The 25844-nt window shown below is 38.8% G+C and overlaps 1 protein-coding gene across 2 annotated transcripts in view; it reads right to left on the bottom strand.

The window, feature by feature from the left end:
• Positions 1-7788: 7788 nt before the first annotated feature.
• The window catches only part of TOX3 (TOX high mobility group box family member 3), a 219666-nt gene continuing 201610 nt past the window's right edge, over positions 7789-25844 (bottom strand). For both annotated transcript variants that reach the window (XM_075325730.1, XM_075325729.1), the window contains 4 exons: positions 20501-20770; positions 17101-17328; positions 13476-13556; positions 7789-9593 (listed from right to left, as the gene is read on the bottom strand). In XM_075325730.1, coding sequence (XP_075181845.1) covers positions 8844-9593; positions 13476-13556; positions 17101-17328; positions 20501-20770 — 1329 coding nt within the window. In that variant the 3' untranslated portion in view covers positions 7789-8843. The remainder of the gene's footprint in view (positions 9594-13475; positions 13557-17100; positions 17329-20500; positions 20771-25844) is intronic.

The raw sequence follows: 25844 nt of genomic DNA, 5'->3' as shown, positions 1-25844 counted from the left end.
CAAATGCAAAATGGATACAGCCGCACACTAAATGCCATCAATGTATAAGGGAACTCTGGTACTGCATTACTGCTGTATGAAAAAATGAGATTTTTAGTTTATGAATTGGTCAATGCATGTAAGCCCGGAAACCAACGGCAAGGTAAATCTCAATATTCCGGGTCCCTAACTAAAATGCCACTATCTAGGTTAAAAACATCCATGTCTGGGCAGCTAGACTAAAAATCTAACTTGAAATGCCACTATCTGGACTAACCAGAGTTTCTTTGTGACTGAGCACTCCGCCCTATAAACCAGGCTGTGTTCATAATCCTTATACCAGGAGTCCTAGCTGCCCAGACATGGAGATTAGTCCAGATAGTGGCATTTCAAGTTAGATTTTTAGTCTAGCTGCGCAGACATGGATGTTTTTAACCTAAATAGTGGCATTTTAGTTAGGGACCCGGAATATTGAGATTTACCTTGCCGTTGGTTTCCGGGCTTACATGCATTGGCCACTTCATAAACTAAAAATCTCATTTGTTCATATAGCAGTAATGCAGTACCAGAGTTCCCTTATACATTGATGGCATTTAGTGTGCGGCTGTATCCATTTTCTATTTGATTTAACTTATAACCAGAGAATAAAATAAACCACAAAAGTTCTGGATATTACGGTTTTATTTTGTCAACATGTTCATCTCTTGTAAGAAAGAATATCTACTAGCACTCTGAACTTTCCACATCCACAATGTGACATGGATGTTTTTAACCTAAATAGTGGCATTTTAGTTAGGGACCCGGAATATTGAGATTTACCTTGCCGTTGGTTTCCGGGCTTACATGCATTGGCCACTTCATAAACTAAAAATCTCATTTTTTCATATAGCAGTAATGCAGTACCAGAGTTCCCTTATACATTGATGGCATTTAGTGTGCGGCTGTATCCATTTTCTATTTGATTTAACTTATAACCAGAGAATAAAATAAACCACAAAAGTTCTGGATATTATGGTTTTATTTTGTCAACATGTTCATCTCTTGTAAGAAAGAATATCTACTAGCACTCTGAACTTTCCACATCCACAATGTGACAAACGTATAGTTCCAAAGAATACACAGTGACAGGGGTCAATGGAGGATATATTGCCGGATATATAGCTGAACTTAATTACTTTTTTTGGTAGAGGGAAACATGTCACAGAGAAAGTTAGTGATTAGATCGCTTTAATGGTTAAATCCTTGGAGGTATCTCAGTGCTTTTTTCTATGATTTGTCCTTAGTATTTTGTAATCAATTTATACTTAAGAATTTGGTCACAAAATTCTAACTTTAGCTCCAAACACTGCATCAAATATATTACATTGGATTTCCGGCATTATAACTATAGAGGTATGTGGCACACCCACCACTTTTGGTAGTACTCGACCTTACATGAGATGTGTCATCAGAAAATGACCATTTTTTAAATCAGTGCTTCTGTATCACATGCAATTTTTAAGGAATTTTTGACAGTTTTTTCATATCACAATCTGAATTAAAAAGCAAAATTTGTAATCTTGCAATTCTTTCACGGATCATTGGAGCTATTATAAACTCATATTTCCTGCCTTTCAGGAAGAGTTTTCAGAAGTCTCATTATCATCATAGGTAGGATTACAATGACAGGTTAAGCTGTTATATACAGTACAGACCGAAAGTTTGGACACACCTCCTCATTCAAAGAGTTTTCTTTATTTTCATGACTCTAAAAATTGTAGATTCACATTGAAGGCATCAAAACTATGAATTAAAACATGTGGAATGAAATACTTAAAAAAGTGTGAAACAACTGAAAATATGTCTTATATTCTAGGTTCTTCAAAGTAGCCACCTATTGCTTTGTTTACTGCTTTGCACATTCTTGGCATTCTCTTGATAAGCTTCAAGAGGTAGTCACCATACAAGCCCCTTCTTCCTACACTTTCTGCACATATAGCCTCATGGAAAGCTCCCTTCCTCTCGTGGATAGGTCGGAAAAATTTAATTAAAAGCATTATACTTCCTAAGTTTATTTACCTTTTTCAAATGCTACCCATACCAATTCCCATATCTTTTTTATCCAAGTGTAACTCTTTAATATCCAACTATATCTGGCACAAACATAAACCGAGAATCAACTTTCAAACACTGAGTTTACCAAGGGACAAGGGGGGCATGGGATTACCCAATATAGCACTTTATTATCATGCCGCAGTCCTCTCTAGAACGATAGACTGGATTAGACGCCCAACGACTAAATTATGGATTTCTATAGAAGAATATCTAGCCCCCACATCTTTGCGAGCAATGCTACTTTCCCCTGCTAAATCAGAGAGACAAAAGATCCTCCATAAATGAGCTTACGAGAACTCTCCTGCACAAATGGAAGGAAAACAGCGAGATATTGGCCCTGCCTCTCTCCCCTCTAATCCAAGTTTACGACATCTTAGATGCCGATGTAAACCAGGCCGCGTCCACGAAATCCCCTTTCCTAACCAAGGTGAATGTTCCGTTGGCTGATCTTCTGATGGACGGCTCTCTGATATCTGAACGGGAGATGGGCATGAACCCAGGCCTCTCTAAGCTCACGTTTCTTCATCATACAAAGTTAAAACATGTGATTCAGCCATTATTACCTCATACCCATCTCGACAGACCTTTAACTGCATTCGAATCTCTTTGCATGCAAACCCGGGCCCCCAGGAAAATTCTTTCTAACTTATACCATACCCTGCTTACAAAAAAACTGGTGGTAAAGAGAGCATATATACTGAGATGGAAAAGGGACCTGAGCTCTACATTTACTGATTTACAAACAAACCAAATTTACAATGCCTCACACGGTCCGTCGTGCTGTGTGAGAGTTCAAGAGAATTCATTTAAAGTGATAACGAGGTGGTACATTGTTCCCACCTCGTCCAGTACATGGAGCTCCTTCAACTCAGATCAATGTTGGCGCTGCGTGAGAGACAGGGGTACTTATCTACACATGTGGTGGACTTGTCCGATTATCTGGACCTTCTGGAAGATAGCATCACAGTTAATATTTGAACTCACAGGCAAACGGGGGGTCCTGGAACCGAGACAGATGCTCCTGAACTTCCCAATGTGGCCTAAAGATAAAGCCTCTTCAAAACTGGCGTCATTTGTAGGTTCAGCTTGTAAGCTTCTCATAGCCCAACTGTGGCGCACAACGAAAACCCCTACTCTCGCGCAGCTCTTGACGAAGATCGACCAATTATATCACGTCGAAGAACTCTCAGCCCTCTCGCGTCAAAATATGCTCTCTTTCCTCCAGGTCTGGGAGGGCTGGCAGGTCTATAAGTCTAGACCTCAATTTTCAATAGTGACTTCGCAGAAGGCAGCATAGGGGTCTATGAGCCACCCCTCACCCCCTTCCATTGAAATGAGTGACAGATGTCTAATAATTCTTATCACGGAGTGATCGGATCTAGGACCAAAATCCTCTCCTTTCTTCTCTCCTTTCTTTCTCTCCCCCCTTTCCTATTGTCTCTTAACCCTCTAACTCTAATTATGGAGCTCAATTGCAGGCGATAAAATTCGCATACCTAGACTCTAGTTCCCCCTCTACCTCATGTTTCTTTGAATTTGTTGTTAAAAATGTTGCAGCTTAGTACAGAAACCAGGCTACTAAAGTAAGTCGGACTTCCCCAGTTCCAGATGGTTCAATCTATTTCAGGAGTAATTTGAGTCGTAGAGTTAAAACGGGAAGCATCTGACGTGAATGTTATTGTATTAGTTAAGACTGTGATTTCTGATGTATGTGAATTATTATCATCTTTTGCTTCAATAAACAAAACATTAAAACAAAAAAAAAAAAAAAAAAGAGGTAGTCACCAAAAATGGTTTTCCAACAGTCTTGAAGGAGTTCCCAGAGATGCTTAGCACTTGTTGGCCCTTTTGCCCTCACTCTGCGGTCCAGCTCACACCAAACCATCTCGACTGGGTTCAGGTCTAGTGACTGTGGAGGCCAGGTCATCTGGCGTAGCACCCCATCACTTTCCTTCTTAGTCAAATAGCCCTTACACAGCCTGGAGGTGTGTTTGGGGTCAATGTCCTGTTGAAAAATAAAATATGGTCCAACTAAACGCAAACCGGATGGAATAGCACACCGCTGCAAGATATTGTACAAAATATAGCATAGACGAATAGGGGAAAATCTCATAGTATGATTTCATCCTAGTGGATTAAATATAAAACCCCAATCAAAAGGATGTCATATAATGTACTCCAAAATCGACTCAAAAAATCGTGTAAAAAACACGTATAGGAGACTTATTCAAAAATATCAAATTTTATTAATATCAATATAACCAAAGATAAAATCATTATACATGCAAACAAGTATGAGGTAAGTGGATTGCAAGATATTGTAGTAGCCATGCTGGTTCTGTATGCCTTCAATTTTGAATAAATCCCCAATAGTGTCAGCAGCAAAGCACCCCCACACCATCACACCTCCTCCTCCATGCTTCACGGTGGGAACAAGGCATGTAGCGTCCATCCGTTCACCTTTTCTACAAAGACACGGTGGTTGGATCCAAAGATCTCAAATTTGGACTCATCAGACCAAAACACAGATTTCCACTGGTCTAATGTCCATTCCTTGTGTGCTTTAGCCCAAACAAGTCTCTTCTGCTTGTTGTCTGTTCATAGCAGTGGTTTCCTAGCAGCTATTTTACCATGAAGGCCTGCTGCACAAAGTCTCCTCTTAATAGTTGTTCTAGAGATAAGAAGGTGTGTCCAAACTTTTGGTCTATACTGTTTAACTGATAAGAGGATCCACCAATAAATTATTGGCAATAATATCTGGTAATATTACAACTTCACTACCACTTTAGAACTTGAGATTTTTCAGTACAGAAAAGTTGATGTTAATGTACATGCGCATTGGGTGAATCAATGGGAAATATGAACCTAGAATAGCCCCAGTGGCAATAAAATGCCCCAGTGGGTATAAAGATTGCAAGATTTCTCTTTTTTATTTTTAATACCGATTCTAATAATGAAAAAAAAATAAAAAAAACAAAACAAAACCTGATACTAGATCATTTTCAGATGACACATTCCCTTTGAATATGTAACTATGACAAACCCATTAAAGGAGAGCTGTCAGAAGAAGTATAGATACAGTTCCACAATCCTAATAGATGAAGTGGCACAAAATATTTGTATAATTTGGTTACCAAGCCCATTTTTTCAGGAGAGAGGCATTCCTAACTTTACTTCCGCCTGTCTTCATTGCAAAGAATAAAAGGCTGCTGTATATATAAAAAATTCCCAGGTAACCATCATATAAGATCCAAATTGTAATTAGATGGTTATTTTATGACTCTATAAGAAAAAATGTATTAATATTGGGATTTTCATTTAACTTAAAGGATACCTGGAAGGCCCCTACAATGACCAACAGTTTTGTCTACCTATCTAAATTCCCTAACAGTCCTTTTATTACATTGCACACATAAACAGATCTTTACAAAAAGTAATAATAAAGTCTGTTTATGATATGGAAATTAACCCTCTGACTAGACGATGGAGCATTAGACTTCTCGTCTCGCTTAGCATATTATCTTGCCCCTGTAGTGTGATAACATGACTTACAAGAGCCAGCATCACCACCAGCGCTCTACAAAACTTGTGAATGCGCACGGCTATGTTCACTCACATCATTTAGCCTCTGAAGCTCGGTAAATGTCCCAGCTTCAGAGATTCCCACTGTGCATGACCGGAAGTGCAGAAGATGGCTGTTCTGTGTCTCTTCGGTGTAGATAAGCCATCTTCTGCACTTCCGATCATGCATAGAGCCACTCTCTGAAGCTGAGATGAGTACACCCGGCTCAATGATATGAGTACACAAAGCCGCAGGCATACGTGAAATTTGAAGAGTCCTGGAGATGATACCAGCTTTTGTAAATCATGAAATGACACCCACAGATGAGTGGCAAAATGCTAAGTGGGCCGACTAGTCTAGGGAAACTAACAACCCATCCACTAGTCAAAGAGTTTATTTGGAAACCTTTAACTGGCTTTAGAAATACTTTTTCTAAAGATCTGTTTATGTGTTCAGTGTAATAAAGGGACTGTTAGGCAGGGAATTTGGATACAACTGCTGGTGGTTCTGAGGATATTGGAGATTGATCAGGTTTGTTTTATGGGTAGGAGAACATGACTGTTTTCTCTCCATCCAAGAAAAATAGTCTGACTATGCGAAATGGACTGTGACCAGACTTTGATAATTTGATCAGAGTTGGATCAGAGTTGGATCAGAGTTGATTCAGAGTTGGATCAGTTTTTCGCATAGGTGTGAAGAAAATAAAGTTTTTCCACCTCTTACATTAAGTCAGTCGGTGAAGATCAAACTGTACTTAGATACATCCAAGCTTGGTCCGATGTTTTTCAAGGATCCATAAATTTGCATTGCCAATTTTGATCCAACACTTGGATCAAAATCAGACATGTCACCGATTGGTCTAAGGAAGAAAAAAAAAAGAAGACATTCACAGTCCCAGAGAAGAACATGGGACTGGGTGCTCTTCATGAAAACCACGGATAGCACTTAAAAGAGAAAACTTTTTAGAGATGTGAGAGATGTTCTGCGATTTTATAATTTTCTAACTTATCATTCCTCAAGTCTAGTCTTCAGATATCACCAATGTAAGGGCTCGGTTCCACTTGTATTAGGAACGATCAAGTGCAATTTGAAAAAACATCGGATTGCACTGGCATCAGTGCAAAACTATGGGGCAGTGTCCATCTGTGATTGATTTCTCATGCCATATCTGAGCATGAATGACAGCATGCTGAGTTTGACAGCGATTCTCGGGTAATGCACACCCATACAAGTCTATTGGAGCGTGTGAAACATCGCACTGCACTCACACGTAATCCGAGTGCAGTGCGATGTATGCAGAGACAGGCTGGGGAGGAGATGGGGAGAAAGTGCTCCCTCCCTCTTCTCTACAGCTGTGATCCGATAGCAAGGTCGCATCACAGTCGCATGACCCTTAGCTGACGCTCGCAGCGGAGGGTCATTAGCATATTGCTTCCGATGCTCTCGCATCGGAAGCTATGCGCAAGTGGAACTGTACCCTAATACTAAGGAAATCCTAAAAGAATGATCTGTTAGTTGGACCTTGAGGACTGGAGTTGAGGAACACTGTTCTAACTGTTCTTCATAGAACACTCAGGGTCTTCAAAGAATAGTTCAACGATCTACCTCTATAAATAAATACTCCCTTTAAAAGATATTACAAGATTTCTCACAGAAAATATTTATTTATACAGATGTAGATAAGAATATAATCTTGGTTTTGCTGGACTCATAACAATTTTCACATTTAAACTAAGGATTAATTAATTAGCAATTTTTGATACCACATATAAAGCACAGTAATACGCAAGATAATTAAACAGATAGTGATGAGTTATGCTGGGTGACTTATATGATTAAAATTAAAATCCATTTTAAACTGTTTTAGGCACCAGGTCAAGTTTGAACTCCCCCAAAAAGTAGTTTGGGGGAGTGGCTTGTTAATACCATAGATAATTATTCATTACTGAGGGGTCCATAAACACTTGATAGAAGTACACCGTAATTGAATGTAAAATCAGGTATAATTTTTTTTTTATTCCGCCAAATCTATAATAAAAGAGGCAGCTCTAAATCTTTCACGGAAATTAAAAATAAATACATCTGTATAAGAAATAATAGAAAAAAAAATCTACAAGCAATCCAAAAAAAATAAATAAACGTCATGCAACCTATTACAGAAATGTGTTTATTCTATAGCAAGATAAAAGCATTTGTTTCAGTTAAGCAAAAATACAAACAACTTAACTGGCGCTATTGGAACTCATAAAAAAGTATAAAACAGCATAAAAACACAATAAGCGATGTAGCAATTAATGGTTGTGTAACCAGTGTTACATTAAAGCCTTGTTTATGAAAACATTTTACAAGAAATCATTTGAAACCGTACAACTCGAAAAAGAAAATATATACACCTCATTAGGGTACCCCTTTTTAAATAGTCTACTGTTCATACAGTACTTGTAGAATTAGTTAACTTAAGCCATTTACAGTATTTAAGTGCATTTTCCCTTTTAAAAATACATTGTTTTAATAAGAAATGTGTCACATCGGCACACTAGATTCACATTCCTGACCTAATGCAGATAGTGGGACACAGAAGCAATCCACGTACCATTACAGTGTATTCCAAAACTGAAATTTTGGTTGCTAATGAGAATTTTTTGTTTTTTTCCTTTTAATTTTTGATATAGGCAAAACATGAAAAAATAAAAACTTTGGCAAACATCTGTGATTTACATCATATCATATGACAAAAATGCCATTAACTACGTATATGTCATACAAATGCACTTGCATGGTGGTGACATCATCACTTTTACAGGTAGCATACAATGGTATCTCTGTGAGCCTCCAATGCTTTGTCGCATGTTCAAGTCCACTCATAGTGTCCACAGTTTGTTTTTTTGTTTTTTTTAGTGATTTCCCAGTGTGTTTTTGGACCACACAAATTCACATATTTTAGGAAATAAAATCAATAAATTAAAAATAAAAAAAAGCATTGCATGAAAAACAAAGTCATCATTCTTTAGTTCTCGGAGGAGAAGAGATTTTTGAAGATGCTAAAATATGATACAGCTCACACAGTCCTTTATTGCCTATCTAATAGACAAATAATAAGTCTCACTTGGTCCGTCATGCATTATTGCATAACATGTTTGGACAATATACAGAATATGCACCTTCCCTTAAAGAGATGAAAATATCCTGGAATGAAACCCTTGGAGGGTTAGAAAATACTGACTTGTGAAAGCACTTGAGTCTGTGCCTGGGACTGTATCAAGGGCTGGTGATGTTGGGATGCTGGGGATGGACTGCTAATATGGGGGATGGGGGATGCTATCTGGGAAGGTACACCAGTTTGGGACGGGGCCGGGGATGGCTGCTGAGGAGACAGTTGTGACTGATGCTGAATATGTTGCATCTGCTGTTGTTGCTGCATCTGCTGTAGGTGTATGTGTTGCAGTTGCTGTTGCATTTGTTGCTGCAGTTGTTGCTGTTGCTGCTGTTGGAGTTGCTGCTGCATATGATGCTGGAAATGCTGCTGCTGCATTTGCTGTTGGATCTGTTGGTGCATTTGATGCTGATGGAGCTGCTGCTGTTGCATCTGTTGCAACTGCTGCTGCTGCAATTGTTGGATATGATGCTGCTGGCTCTGCAGTGAAGGGCTCACTTGAGAAGAGGGTGGACTGGCCACCATTGGTGCACCCATGGAACTCATCAATGGTGTTCCCATACTGGATGGCATGTTTGGTGCAATGGTTACAGAGGTCACAATCTGGTTAGAGGGTAGTCTCATGGTTAACGGTTTGGGTGCAATGGCCCTTGGAATTGACTGCTGGAGATTCTGCGCTGCGACAGAGAGAGAGGTGTGCTGAGACAGCGAGGAGTTAAGGAGAAGTGTGGATGAGAGGTTTGTTGATGCCAGTGTTTGCTGGACTGAGCGTATTGTCTGAGCCTCGGCAGATTCTGCTGCAGCCTGTAAGCGAAAAAAAAGAATTATGGCATAAATATATTAAATATAGTAAAGAAAGTCCAGCTCACTGCATTATTACATAGGATACTCTGAGCACAGAATCGTCTTTGCTAGGACGTGGAAATCCAATGGAAACATAAAAGGTAATCCAGCTTCACGAGTAAAATAGTCCATGGCCATGCTGGACTCATTGTGCCCTCATCGGATAGCAGACAATACTTAGTTTGAGACCTGGCAAGTACCAGCACGGAAGCCTGGCTGGGAATCCCCGGATTCATCACCAGTAAAATAGTTTGTATTGTAGATATTAGTAAAAGTTCAAGTTTGTCAGTATCCATGGAACTCTTGACGCGTTTATGGTGTGTGAACACCGTACATCAAAAACGCATCAAGAGCGCCATGGACACTGACGAATTTATTAGCAGTCTACAAATATCTGAAAGGTAGTGACAGTGCAGCGAAGCTCCATATTCTCATTAGCACAAGGAAGTACAAGAAGCAATGGGATGAAACTAAAAGGATAGGAGATTCAGATTAGAGTGGAAGATACTACCGCGGAAGGTAGTAAGTTATCCATCAATGGAAATTTTCAAGTGCAAACTGGATAAACATGTAGCTGGGATAATTTAATAAAGTCTGCACTCGCAGGGGGTTGAACCCGATAGCCCTTAAGTTCTCTACCAACTCTACCATTCTATGATTCTATACATTTTAATGTTTTTTGTCCTGCCTGGACTTTTATTAATATCTACAATAAAGAAACTGATTTACTTGTGAAGCTAGATTAACCTATATGTTTCCATAAATATAATCATACTAATCTGTAACATTAAATGCTACTCCACTAATTAATGGTACATGTAAATAAAATACATTGTAACTGTTATTACTAAGGATTTGGCCACGTTAATCATAGCTGCATCTGCTGTCAGCCCAATAAAGGTCAATAGTTTATGATAAAAGGCAAAAAACATCTATTCTGGACAGAGCTGGCACATATTGTACTCCAGTTTTAAGTGCCCAGTCCTCCCTCTACAATCAACACCAAAAGAAAAACAGATTAGCTCCCCGGCATCTGTGAAAGTCTTATTCAAAACCAGCCCATCAACACCACGCATTGACCTCTTAAGAGTCTTTTTCAAGCTTCTTAAAGAAGAAACATTATGAGCCAATGCTGGTCTTTTGGGTGCTCATTAGGCAGGTTTTGGGCTGATAGAAATGTACTCCACTATCTTTCAGATTTTGGAACACAAACTAGTTTATGTCTACGCAGGAGTTTCACAAAGACGATGACATATGGGATGTCTAGTGTTACGTCCATTATAGAGGAGTCATATGAGTCAGTAAAGATATATATAAATAAATATACATACTGTATATACACATACATTGTATGTATACATATATATATATATATATATATATATACATTGTATATATACATTGTATATATATATATATGTATATATATATATATATATATATATATATATATATATATATATATATACATGTATACACACACACACACGTATATACATACAGTATACATATGTATATTTATATGCCCAGACATATATATATATATATATATATATATATATATATATATATATGTCTGGGCATATAAATATACATATGTATACTGTATGTATATACGTGTGTGTGTGTGTATACATGTATATATATATATATATATATATATATATATATATATATATGTCTGGGAATATAAATATACATATGTATACTGTATGTATATGTACATTATTGTATATTATTTAGGGGCGTTTAGATACAATTGTAGTGTTTATTTTGTTTATTTAGAGATATATTCATACTGGGAGCCACAAGATATTTATTTTTTGTCTTTCATACGTTTATCAGATACTACATGTATCATGAAAGGCTAGTCACTCAAGTGAATTTCAATTAGAAGAGTTGTCCAGTTTCCTGTTAAAATTTATCAGTGACACTGAGGTCTTAAAAATAATAAAATCAGACATACCTGCTATAACTCCCCATCCCCTCCATCTTGAGCATATGCACTTTTCGTGATCTACACCAACATAGGAAATGATGACCCTCCATTTCTACATCACCTGATCACAGAGCTCAAAGGCCTGCAGCAAATAGGTGATAGTAACTCTACCATTACAGTCAACTGACTGCTGTAGCTAATCATTAGCTTCAGAGCTCAAGTGACTTAAGAACTGGACATCATCACCTAGTATCCTGATGCGACCAGAGAACCTGCGCCAGATCCTTTGGGTTTGAGTAGTATAGAATGTATGATTTATTATTTTCAAGGCATTTTTTCCTTTAATTTTAAGATTGAAGATATGCTCAAAAGTGTTGATAGATTCCTGGATTAATTTTAAGCTCGTGACAAAGTGGTTTCAAAGTCCCATTTGGAAAGTAGCCATTAAAAAGTTCAGTGCTACAATAATAACTTACAATGCAGCATAAATAACGCTTCACAATGGAAATAGTCAGATTGACCTGACAGGAGGTTTAGAGCCGATCAAGGTTATCCATGCTACATTATAACACAGAAATTCACTTCTACCCATCACTTTGACAAGCAGAACCTTACACTGAGCAAGTAGGTTCACAACATACAAGCTCGGCAATGTCTTCTGACCACTATGGCTATATATATATATATATATATGTATATATATATACATATATATGCATATATATTTTATATACACACAGATATGTATATATCTGCGTGTATATAATATTATATATACACACTTTTTTGATTTGCATATTTCCCAGGGGGCAATGTACCTAGGATTTCACTGTGTTGAGCGCCCTTGCTGGCTGCCAGCAGTGTTTTCTCTGTTGGTCTACTAGGCATTGCTCCCGCCTGGCCAGAATCCTACTCCACACTGATGAGGGGCAATACCCCGAAACAGCTGTCTGTGGATGGATACCTGGCCTTGGTATTTCCCTTGTCATATCTTTAAACTTGTCAAAAAGTTGGATATTGACTAAAAGGGCCACTTATTATGGTGGTTATGGTGGTCTCCTAAAAAGAGCCACTCCTTGGCTGGGTCCTTCCCGGAGTGATATCTGGCTGGTTTCTGTGTTAAGACTCCTAACAGAGGCTCCACAAACTTTTTTGATTTGCATATTTCCCAGGGGACAATGTACCTAGAATTTCACTGTGTTGAGCGCCCTTGCTGGCTGCCAGCAGTGTTTTCTCTGGCTGGTCTCCCCGAGATCAGTGATTGTTTTGTCTTGTTGGTCTACTAGGCATTGCTCCAACCTGACCAGAATCCTACTCCACAATGATGAGGGACAATACCCCAAAACAGCTGTCTGTGGATGGATACCTGGCCTTGGTATTTCCCTTGTCATATCTTTAAACTTGTCAAAAAGTTGGATATTGACTAAAAGGGCCACTTAATATGGTAGTTATGGTGGTCTCCTAAAAAGAGCCACTCCTTGGCTGGGTCCTTCCTGGAGGGATCTCTGGCTGGTTTCTGTGTTGAGACTCCTAACATAGGCTCCACAAACTTTTTTGATTTGACCATTTGATTAAACACAGGTGTGCGCAGCACACTCAAATTTCAACGCAGTCAGAGCCATTTGCAGTCTCTGAATAGCTCCCACTTGAGTTAAAAATGTTTTGGGATATAGTGTGTCCAAAAGAAAAAAAAAAAAACACCCTTTCTCTCCTGGAAGTGATCGATTTATGGATGCCTGTATGTGGAAGCCAATCTGCCCAATCATTGACTTCCACTGGGGTTCAGGTCAAGGCCTGGTCCAGAGCTGAACTTTATCCAGAGTCTGGCTGCGCCTGCCGGACCTCAACTTCGACCGGTTGCTCATCTCTATATAGAACACAAGTTTCCAAAAAACTATTCTTACCTTTGATACAAGACTTGCTCTGTAAGCTGCAAGAGCCTTTAGGTATTCTTTTTTGGCTGCTTCTGTTTTCCTTTTATACACCTACAAAGTGGATAGGAGATAGATCTTATAAAAATGTAATTTTAACATCAGATAATTTTAACATCCCAAAATAAAATCCCAGTCAACAATATAAATTGACTTCTGTTACTCAATGCCCAGTCCAAATTGTGGTAAGAGCATAGCAGGGAAGGAAATGTAACAATAAACCAATTTGCCTAAGGGTATTTGCTCATGATCAGGACTGGACGCAGCAGGTCCTGACCTGTGGGGCCGCAAGTCTCCGCCAAAAGAGACCGCAGCTGCTTGTACCCACATTCAGAGTTTAATGCGCTGCGGTCTCTCGCTTGTGTACTCGCTACGGAGGACGCATGCGAATCCGCAACAAACAATTGACATGCTGCGGTTTGGAAACACGCACAGCAGGTCAGTGTTTTCTGCGCAAAAACAAGCATAGTGGGCACGGGATTTCTAGAAATCCATCCACTATGCTTGTCCTGTACAACGCAGCGTTTTGGACGCAGCAAAAACATGCTACATCCAAAACACTGCAAACACTGATTGTGGGCACGCACCCTAATAAAAAACATGGCAAGAGCAAAAAGTTACTCCAACCAAAAGAAACCTTAGTTGAGAGACTGGATCGTGAACAGTATATCCATAGTTTTACAAAACAGTGGATAGAAAAGTAGGACAGGTTGATTTTTCCACCCCTCCTGCTTAAAAAGAGATTAATATGCAGAACAGCATATGGCTTCATAGAATATGCATGTTAATAAGGAAATTGCATGCATTAAAAAAATAAATATTCATAAAATTGTCCAAAATTGTACAACTTTTAGCAGATTTTAATTATCAGCAATAAAATAAATACATAATTTTACATTATTACGGTACGTTACATTTTGCTATATTTATCATTTATACAATTAGAAAATTGCTCATTAGAAATCAGTCCGGTCAGTACAAAAACTAGAGCATCCCTTTGATAATTCACCAAGTCCCCTGAATGGCTGTGATTATGCTTTTCATGACTTCCTGCCTGCAGAAGTCTGGCCTTTTCTGAATATTTTTTTTTGTGCCATTCAACAAAGGCCCAGTTGTTGCGCACAACTACAAATAGGCTTGATTAATCACCATCATTAAATCATAACAGGGGAAGTCTAGTAAAGAGCAGATGTCTAAGAAACTTGCACACAATGCCTTCATGTTACATTAACAGACTGCAAATAGTAATTAAAATACACCATACATTTTTATTACAAGGCACTTTCATTCTAAACTTTGGATAACAACTGTCATTCCTCTGAAAAATGTATTTATTTATCAATTGATGTGTATAATAATTATAAAATGTAGCACCGGCATACTCTGTAGAAAATCACAGAGAAACTAGACCGGACATATAATTGGTGCAACCTGTGAGACCGCAGAGGGGCCCAAGGGGAAAGGGTGGCCCATTTCTACCTACAAAACAGGTGGTATTGTGCATTTTCATGAGCTCTGGACTGCAATGGGCCCATTTATTGTTTTTCTGCCTGTATCCATCAAAGAGATAAACTATAAGAAATATTCATGCGCAAAACAAACTCTACCTATTCTTAACCATACCCAAAATATTGACCATTTTCGACACAGCATCTTTGCATTCGTACACCAATGATGGCTTGTCACGGCAGTTAGCAGATTGCCAAAACTATGTCCAGCTTACCAAACATCTAGTGCAAACTTCCCCAACTCCAGTCCTCAATGGCCACCAACAGTGCATGTTTTTTGGATTTCCTTAGTATTGCCCAGGTGATAATTTTATCACCTGCACAGGGGATGATTCCAAAACCTATTCATTGCTATGGAAATCTTGAAACATACACTGTTGGTGGGCCTTGAGGACTGGAGTTGGGGAACTCTGATCTAGTGGATGCTCAAATCGTTGAGAATGTGCAAGGGTCTTTGGAAACGGCATTCGGGAACAAGGAAAAAATGGTAGAGTTCCCGGCCCTTAAAAAAATCTTGCTTTATTTAAACTTCATAAAAAGTGTAAAAAAAATCACACAGTGCTCACGAGATAATAGCAGCCCTCGCCTTATGTATTTCGGACTTGCGTTCTTACTCATAGTCATAATCTCTTATGCCTATGAGTAAGGACGCACAACCAAAACACGTAGCCTGTGAGTACTGTGTGCTTTCCAGCTGCTGTTGGCTGAAGCTAAACGTACATCATCCATTTATCACAGTTACTGCTGGGATTGTCCATACAAATGATTGATTATGATTGGTCAATCTGCAACCAATCTTATTTGTTATTGGTATACTAAGTTGAACATTTCACCGGGTTGTATCATTCTTGTAGAAAGTCCAAGGTCCTACATGGGAAAGTTTCACCCAGTAGTAGAGATAAACAGATCACCTCACACAACTGCCACCCATAAGCGGACTTTACACGCTACGATATCGTTAATGTATTATTGTCGGGGTCACGGTGTTTGTGATGCACATCCGGCATCATTAACGATATCGCAGTGTGTGACACTTATGAGCAACCTTAAACGATTGCAAAAGCAGTCAAAATCGTTTGCCGCGGAGAGGTCATCCTGAAACAAAAAATCGTTTTCTGCTTATTAGCGATGTTGTTCCTCATTCCTGCGGCAGCACACATCGCTGTGTGTGACACCGCAGGAGCGACGAACATTTCCTTACCTGCCTCCACCAGCAATGTGGAAGGAAGGAGGTGGGTGGGATGTTACGACCCGCTCATCTCCGCCCCTCCGCTTCTATTGGACACCTGCCGTTTGACGTCGCTGTGACGCTACACGAACCGCCCCCTTAGAAATAAGGCGGTTCGATGGCCAGAGCAACGTCGCAGTGCAGGTATGTGCGTGTGATGCTGCCGTAGTGATAATCTTCACTACGGCAGCGATCACCACATATCGGCCGTAAGACAAGGGCGGGGTCTATCGCGCTCGACATCGCCAGCAAATGCTAGCGATGTTGCAGTGTGTGAAGCTCGCTATAGTCCAGGTCAGCGCTCTCTCGCTATGAACAGGAGCTGTATAAATTTCATTACCATCCATGATCCTGGGCTTATGATTATCCGGACTGGCGAGACATCATATGTGCACCTAACAGATGATGTCATGCCAGGCCACCAAATCAAATTACATGCTGGTAAATCCAGAAGCTCAGAAAATTTGTACAGCATCCATCCATAGCCAGAGAGCAGTTTCCTAAACAGTGGATTGGGGTTGTGCAAAGTGATCTGATAATCACTACCTAGTAATCATCGCCCAATAATGCCTCACTATATTCACGCAGATTCAATACCTGGGCACAATATCTCCTATGATTTGGTAAGGTAAGGGGTCTTCCAAAGACTTTTGGCTTAGGTATTTCAATAGAAAAACAACTGTATTGACTGAGATGATCAAGCACAACCAATATGCCTTTACTCTGGGGGCAAATAACAAAATATACTGGTAATGAAAAATGCATAAGGCTAAAAAATCCATACGAATTGCAAAACGTTTTCTAAATTGTCACACAAGGAAAAACTTATGGTCATATCCCATTTAGAATATGGTAAAATTACCTGCTTTTGCTCTTCTCCAAGGCCGTCCCACATTGAAGCCACAATTTTTGATACTTCGCCAAATGTTGCATTGGGGTTCTGACCTTTAATTGCAGCCTGTGTATCTCTAAAAAATAGAGCATATGCAGAGACAGGTTTCTGAGGTTCATTTGGATCTTTCTTTTTCTTCTTTTTGGGGGTCTTGGGCTTCTTTCCGGAATCAGGTGCAGCTCTTTTTTCTCCAATTGTCTGAAAAGTTAATACAATGGGCAAATTAGCTTTATTTTAGAAATGAGCAATTAGTTTGAAATTCAAATCTTTGCCACATTTTTTCCAAAACTGAGTCACATAAAATTTTTCACCATGAATCACAAGTACTCCAAAAAACAGAGTATAATATTTTGTGGTCTCCTAGGTTTATATCCAACCCCTCTTAAGTTCCTTAATGCAATCACAGTAATATCAAACTGACCTCAACTTATATGTTTAGGGGTAAATGAATGGCAACCCTTTTTCACTGCTATGTTATCAAACACTATCTGTAATGTTTATTCATTGTTTTATAAGCTTTCTCTTCATATCACTATTCCAAAGCTGTGATGTCCTTTAAAGAGGTGGTTCAGTACTTTGCAATAGTGGCCAAATCCCTGTAAAACTGATTGGGAAGGCTCTGTCTAAATACCTTATTCAGCCAATTCTGCCTTTAGGTGGCACTGTCACGGTCCGCTCATCCACATGAAGTGAACCCGGGCTCCGTGACCTCTGGGATCTGGTTATGTCACTTCAACTTCCAGTTGACTTGACACCACAGAGGCTGGCCCCAGTCTCACTGAGTGACTGGGCTGTGGGTGGTGTTTCATGGCTCATCACAGCCCAGCATCTTGCATGCGTTCTTCTTTACTGCAGAGCACCACAAGCAAAAGTGATGCTGGGCTGTGATGCTGGGCTGTGATGAGTGGTGAAATACCGCTCACAGCCCAGTCACTCAAGAAGACTAGGGCCACCTCAGTGGTGTCAGGTCAACTGGAAGTTGACGTAACATGACTGGATCCCAGAGGTCACAGAGCCCTGGGGGGTCACTTTATGTGGATGAGCAGAGACAGAATAGGCTGAACAAGGTATTTAGAAAAACTTTCCCTATCAGTTTTACAGAGAGGTGGCCACTATTGCAAAGTAGTGAACCACCTATTTAAAGGGAACCTGTCACCATATTTGGTGACTATAAACTGCGACAACCACCAGTGGGCTGTTATATACAGCATTCTAACAAACTGTATATGAAAGCCCAGGCCACTGTGTATAATGTAGAAATCACTTTATAATACTCACCTTAGGGGCGGTGTAGTGCAGACTGGTCGGATTGGTGTCTCCATTCTCCGATACTGGCGCCTCCTCTTTCAGCCATCTTTGTCCTCCTTCTTCTGAAGCCTGGGTGCATGATGTGTCCTACATCATCCACACTAGCTGGCATTGAGGTCCTGCGCAGGTGCACTACAATACTTTGATCTGACCTGCACAGGACCTTAATATTGGCTAGTGTGGATGACGTAGGATGTGTCTTGCACCCAGGCTTCAGAAGAAGGAGAACAAAGATGGCCGAAAGAGGAGGCGCCAGTACCGGAGAACAGAGACACCCATCCGACCAATCAGCACTGCACCACCCCTTAGGTGAGTATTATAAAGTGATTATTATGTTCTACACAGCGGCCTGGGCTTTTATATACACTATTTTAGAATGCTGTGCATAAGAGCCCACTGCTGGTGGGATTCATTTCAAGATTCATCTCAAAATGGTTGATGCATTCCCTGCTTTTGCTTTTATACCGGCTTTCGTTGTCCTTTTTGATTGGCTGAGCTATACCTATTTTGATTGGCTGAGTGATGCAATTGCTGAAAGGAATTTTGGGGAAGACCACGTAGCAGGACAAGAGCTTTTTCTGGCTGATGCAATATTCTGCAATGAGTAAAATGATTGTGGGCATTGCAATTAGTTTCAATTAATTGGGTTCAGCAAATTCCTGAAAAATTGTACACAAATTCAATTTGCATCAAATCCATTTGCTCATCTCTAATTTATCTGATTTATTAATTTCTTCTGCTCTTGTCAAAATTAACTCAATTCTTCTAACAAAGAATATGTGTGAAAAAAAATAAAGCGGTTATCAGACTAGCACAGTTAATCAACAATTATATTAAAATGAAGCAGCAGGGATTAGAACAAAATTGTTGTAGTATTTTGTTTTTTTCTCTGTTGTCTTTTAATTCATATTTCTGAATAATAAAATACTCTCAGCTCATGTTTTGGCAGGCTGAAATCTCTTGTGAATTTTCTTCTTGAAGGTGAATTGAAAATACATTCTGCTGAAATTTAAATTATTTATAAATCTGCTATTACCAGGAAAAAAAAAGCATTTGGAGATTTAACATAAGAGTGTTTCTTGTGAAAAATTAAATGAAGTATATGGCAATAGTATATGTGTGTGTATGCTTGTCAACAAAAGAAAATACACGTTAAAGGCAGAATGAGTAAATGACTAATTATAGTGTAAATATGATTTACTGCGTTCTACAGGGACATATTTCGGAAGAAATTAGCATATTTTTGCTCCTTTTTCAAGTTAGGGACTCTTAAGCATACTGAGGCTAATCTATTACTTGCAAAAAAATTGGCTAGAAAATATTGTATAAAAATATCTAAAAAAAAAAGTTATGTAACTTTCTGAATTATTATTAATAGTGGAATAAGAAACAGTCTGACTTTTTTCTAGGTACAGGCTGCTCTTGTTTGTGAATTCATGGACAAAAATGGGTCTTATTTTGTAGAAAAAAAAAAATCCTGTTTTTCTACACTTTGTCATTGTCCACTCAGGAGGAAAAGTATTTACTTTCGGTTGGAAATTCACTTATTAAAAGTTTTAAGTAATATTTATAATAATAAAAAAAAGTCAATTATCAATGGTGCTAAATACCAAGGATATTGTCATTGAAAGGGCATTAAAATTACAAAAAAAAGACAGTTTGCACTCTGAAATGCTAAAGTATGAAAACCATGAATGTAAGAATATAGATATGAATAACTGCTAAAGAAAATCTAAGAAAAATTAGATATTTAGCATACAAAAACGGCCATTTTTATATCTGCCCAGTCGCCACTTCAAGGCATATCTCGTAACTGGATACCTACTTTATTCTAAAGCCTCTCTCCAGGTTTAAAAACCACCTGTGTATGGGCAAGTAGAAACCTGCTATAATGAATAAAATCACCCGTGGGTAGTGGGGGAGGAGTGCACGGTCATAAGGTATTACTTTCATTAATCTAGACAAAAAGACTGATGGCACTCCCAGGGAGTGCCGTCAGTCTTTTTGTCTAAATTGAAAGGGCATTAGACCAGATTTAATCTGAAATGTTATACATACATACCCGGTTTGTTTCATCGGCATCTTCATCATTTACTGAGCTGGACGGGGATGGAGTGGCTGACTTGCTCGCCGGAGGTGAAGGAGATGTATGGGGGATGGGAGCTGCTCCAATATTGAGTCCTAACTGAGCACTGAGTTGAGATTGGTTTATGGTGGTGAGTTGACTTTGAGACATTATTCCTCCCCGTGCCACATCTGACATGTGTACCAGCGACCTCATAATTAATGAGGGGTCATGACGATATTGGGCCATCTGAGCTTGTCTTTGATCCTGGTGGATACAAAAAATAAATGTTGTTTAATTAAATATGCACATTCATAAAAAAACTGATCATAGTCATGTTAATTTGTGTTATCAAAACAAATGTTTTCATGTTTTTTTATCAAAACAAATCCCCATCATTTATGGCTACAATAATAGATTTATATAATAGATTTTATATATATATATATATATAAATATATATATATATATATAAAATCTATCTCAAATACTCTGTTTTAGTATTAAGCTGGAGTACCTTAAGATGACTTGAGAAAATACATCTTGGGCTGTACCTTTCATCTATGTAGAATATATCATATGTTTGCAAATATGTTAGCGCTGCATGCAAAATAACCAGAGTAGGATAGGAGGTTTAAGTATTTTTTCCAGCTGAATTTGTTAAAAAAAGGTTTATTTTGAAAGGTCCACCCATGCTGATACTTTTATTTGCAAATTTAACCCCTTAACAACCCATGACGTACTGGGTACGTCATGGATCGTGTGCCGGTAAGCCCCGCCCCCTGCCGCCGGCAGGCGGCAGCGATCCGCGCACATATCAGCTGTTATCAACAGCTGACATGTGTGCCTGCTAGCCGCGGGTGGAATCACTTCCACCTGCGGCCATTAACCCCTTACATTTCGCTGCCAAAATCTGGCAGCGATATGTATATGGGCGCCGCCATGACAGTCAACTTACCCCGCCCCCACCGGAAGTCACGTGACATGATCACATGACTTTCGGTGGTTGCCATGGTAGCACATGTGATGACGCCTGTAGCTAACATGACTCACTTCCTCTCAATGCCGGAATATAGCCGGCATTGAAAGTAAAGCAGCAAATCTGCAGTTCTCAGCTCTGTAGTGCAGAGCGATCGGATTGCTGATCGCTATAGCTCCCTAGGGGGACTAGTAAAATAAAAAAAAGTTAAAAAAAAGTTTTAAAAAATTAAAAAAAATAAAAAAACCTAAAAGTTCAAATCACCCCCCTTTCACCCCATTGAAAATTAAAAGGTTAAAAAAAATAAAAAATACACACATATTTGGTATCGCTGTGTTCAGAAATGCCCGATATATCAAAATATAAAATCAATGAATCTGATCAGTAAACGGCGTAGCGGCAAAAGAATTCCAAACGCCAAAATTACGTTTATTGGTTGCCGCAAATTTTGCACAAAATGCAATAACAGGCAATCAAAACGTAGTATCTGAGCAAAAATGATACCGTTAAAAACGTCAGGTCGAGACGCAAAAAATAAGCCATCACTGAGCCTCAGATCACAAAAAATGAGAACGCTACGGGTTTTGGAAAATGGCGCAAAACGTGCGCCACTTTTTTTGGACAAGCTTGTGAATTTTTTTTAACCCCTTAGATACAAGTAAACCTATACATGTTTGGTGTCTGCAAACTCGCACTGACTTGAGTCATCACATAGATACCTCAGTTTTACCATATAGTGAACACAGCGAATAAAATATCCCAAAAACTATTGTATGATCACACTTTTTTTGCAATTTTTCCGCACTTGGAATTTTTTGCCGTTTTTCAGTACACTATATGGTAAAACTTATGGTTTCATTTAAAAGTTCAACTCTTCCCGCAAAAAACAAGCCCTCATATTGCAAGATTGATGGAAAAATAAAAAAGGTACGCCTCTCGGAAGAAGGGGAGCAAAAAACAAAAACGCAAAAACGGAAAGTGCCCGGGGGCTGCAATTGTTATTTCCACTTTGGTTACATCATTTGAAGCAAATCTGTGGTTAAAACCTAAAGAATATTTTAAACTCCATCTTACTACTAGGAGCTTTCTTAAATGCCAGTTTCAAAAATCTCCTAACTATCAAAACATCTCATTATAAACTTTCATCCAACTAATTAGCATTATTATCTAAAAGGTATTTTATAATTTTCTAGCACTTTAATAGATGGTTGGAAGGCTAAAGAATTTTGAATCTAAATTCCATATTTATTGCTCCATTCTAAATTAATTACTAATATTGCTGGATTAAAACTTCTTTATCCTTCCTTCAAAACACTGAATATTATCATTTTTTTTCCCCTACTTCCTGTCTGATGACGCTTTGTTTGAGAATGTTAGTGTATGCTGGTAGACTCAAACAAAGCATCATTAGGAGGTAGAGGCTGTGGTCCCTGTCACAGCCCCTGCCCTCTCCCTGAAATGCAGAGTCATTAGTGATGCTCATTTCAGAGACTGGTCTGGTTACTGTGTGCTATCATTGTGCATTTTGCACAGTGACATTGCACTCTATGTTGCCAGTTCTGATAACAGTTGGCAAAAGAGCAGTGCGTGCATGGTGTCAGAGTACACAGTAGCGTTCAGGGCCCAACAATGCCACTGCAAGTAACATGACTTACGGAGGCAGCACTAGTCTCTGAACCCCGTCGGGTACGCTAACAGTTAATGCATGCAGCACTGTTGTCGGCTCTACAGATCTGAGCTGCAACAAAGAGCGTGCTGTCACTGTGTAAATTCCACAATGACATCGCGCAGGGACCAGACCAGCCATTAAAATTAGCATAACTGAATGAAGACGCTTTGTTTCAGTGAGGTCAATGACCATAGCCTTTGCACCCTGATTCATTGAAATTCTCACATAAAGTGCCTTTAGACAGGGGTGGGTGCCAGACTGGCGTCATCTCTCCCTATAGTGCCCAGGTACCTTCTCGCACTATGACTTCTCTGAAACTTCAGAGCTTTTGTTGAAAATGTGCAGCCAGGCTGATTCATGCTAACCATGGTTTGGGCAGCATAAGTTGAAAGACCATTTACTTTTAAATGCAATCTGCCAGTAGGTTTTTCGTTATGTGATCTGAGGACAGCATGAGTTAGGGATTGTGTGTCACTTATTAGGTTGTGTGCTGTTATTTAAATACAATTATTTTTTTATCAGTATAAGATTATAACTAAAGGACTAGCTACCTCACATGTTCTGGTCCGACCACACCCCCTACTCTAATAAGCAACTCACTGTCAATATACAAAGTAAACAGAGAGCTGGGATCAGATTTTGGTTGATACATGCTTGCATCTTATCGAGAGAATGCCCAGAAGGATTCAGACTACGTTGAAAGCCAAAGGTGGATTTAAAAAATACTAACAAAATAATAAAAAATTAAATTTAGACTTTTAGGAGCAAAACAGTAACAATGCAGTGACATAATAAGAATCTGCATTACTAATTATATGCTAAATAGTTGCAAGTCAACTTAATATACAAGATAACCAAGATTTTCTATAAAATGAAGATAGTCTCACTCTCAAAACTGTAGTAAATGGTGGAGCCATGGAGAGTGAAAGTCAAACCTTCAAAACACTGTTACCCTTTTGTGCATCATTGTACCTTCTGAGCACATGCACCACAACTGTGGGTAAAGCTGCTGTGCAGACTGAGCCTCACAGAAGCTGGTTCTTTACCACTGACCATTGAAGCCGTAGGTGCTACTTTTTCTACCGCTTGGAAAGAAATGTTTGTGTTAACTCACAAAACACATCACCATATGGTTAGACTGACCAAATTGGCAGAAATTCTTTATGTTTAAAGATATATCACTTCAAACTTTTAAGAAAAAACATATTTTCCTAAATTTCATTTGGCCATGTATAGGTCCATTTACACTACATGACTATTGTGAATGAGTGTTCTTAGGACCGGTCATGTCACGATAATCGTGCAGTCTAAACATATTGCTAACAACCCAACAAATGATCATAATACTCATTCTTTGAATGAAATTATCTTTTGGTCTGCACAAAAGATCATTGTTCTTGACAGTGCATTGTCTTGTGTAACCAGGACCTGTATGGTTGAGAACAATGGGGGCCTATGTACAATGAACGATCTGTTATAGATTGTTTTATGAGCATGTTATGAGCGATCTGCCTGTGTAAATAGGCAGATAAACAGACGTCAATCAGTAAACAAGTAGCTAAATGACACTTGTTTAATGTCACTTGAGAATTAAATCAGTCAGAACAACTTATGTTTTTGTAGTAGAATTCCTATTAAGCTTCTCGAATCAAGAATCCCCATTAAAGGGGATGTCAACTTCTAAGACACCTCCTTCTGATTCCATTTGTTTCCCCCATTTAAAGTCAAAGATCCTGTACTCACCTCATGTTCTGGTGCCATTCCAGCTTTGTTAAGTAAACGCAGTTTCAGGATCCACATGACATTGTGATGTTCCGGAAGCCCTGCGTCCAATCACCGCCAGCTTCTCTCACCTCCTTCGGACAAAATGAGCAAAAAAACAGGAAGTGAGTGGCAGCCACAGCATCACTTCCTGTTGATTAACTCACTTGATATGAAGGCGGGGAGAGAGAAGCCAGCGGTGACTGGACACAGGGCTCAAACGATGTCACAATGTCATGTTAGCCCTGAACAGTAGTTACCGACAGTGCTGGAATGGTGCTAGAACTGGAGGTGAGTACAGATTCTTATATTTTAACTGGGGGAATAAGCGGAATCAGAAGGGGTTTACCTAGTAGTGGACAACCCCTTTGAGTTATTCAGTATTTGGCAATAATACTAGTAAGAAAATATAATAATACAAATATACAAATGTGACAATACTTTAAAATATGAATCTTATGATACATATCAATTGCCTTTTCTGATCGGTATTCAATAATAAATCTTACCTATTACGTGTGCATGACTGCACTAAAAACATTTAAATTAGGGGAATAAAATAAATTAAAAATGTATATCTTCTCTTACAAATTAATATCATTAAATGCTGATTGCTACACGTGAAATTAGGCAATAAATGTTATACTTAAAGTCTCTGTGTATGCATAACTTCATTAGAGAGGATAGATTTCTAATTGTTGCAATTCTTCGAATCATTAAAAATTGTAGAGAGTCAGGAATTTTGTCATTAATTAGAAAATGTCTTATTTATTTTCCTCTTTCTTTAAATAATACCTTATATTTCTAGTAGCTATCATGAGAGAAACAACGCAAAGCAAACAAAAAACACATTGTGTAATTTCCTAGAAAATGGTTTGGTCTTAATGAAAATACAAACACTCTTCAAGATGCTATGATTTACATGCTAAGCT

Source organism: Anomaloglossus baeobatrachus, chromosome 10 (assembly GCF_048569485.1).
Source record: "Anomaloglossus baeobatrachus isolate aAnoBae1 chromosome 10, aAnoBae1.hap1, whole genome shotgun sequence".
Lineage (NCBI taxonomy): Eukaryota > Metazoa > Chordata > Amphibia > Anura > Aromobatidae > Anomaloglossus > Anomaloglossus baeobatrachus.
Note: the sequence above shows the minus strand (reverse complement) of the source record. Positions and strands in the feature narration are given on the sequence as shown.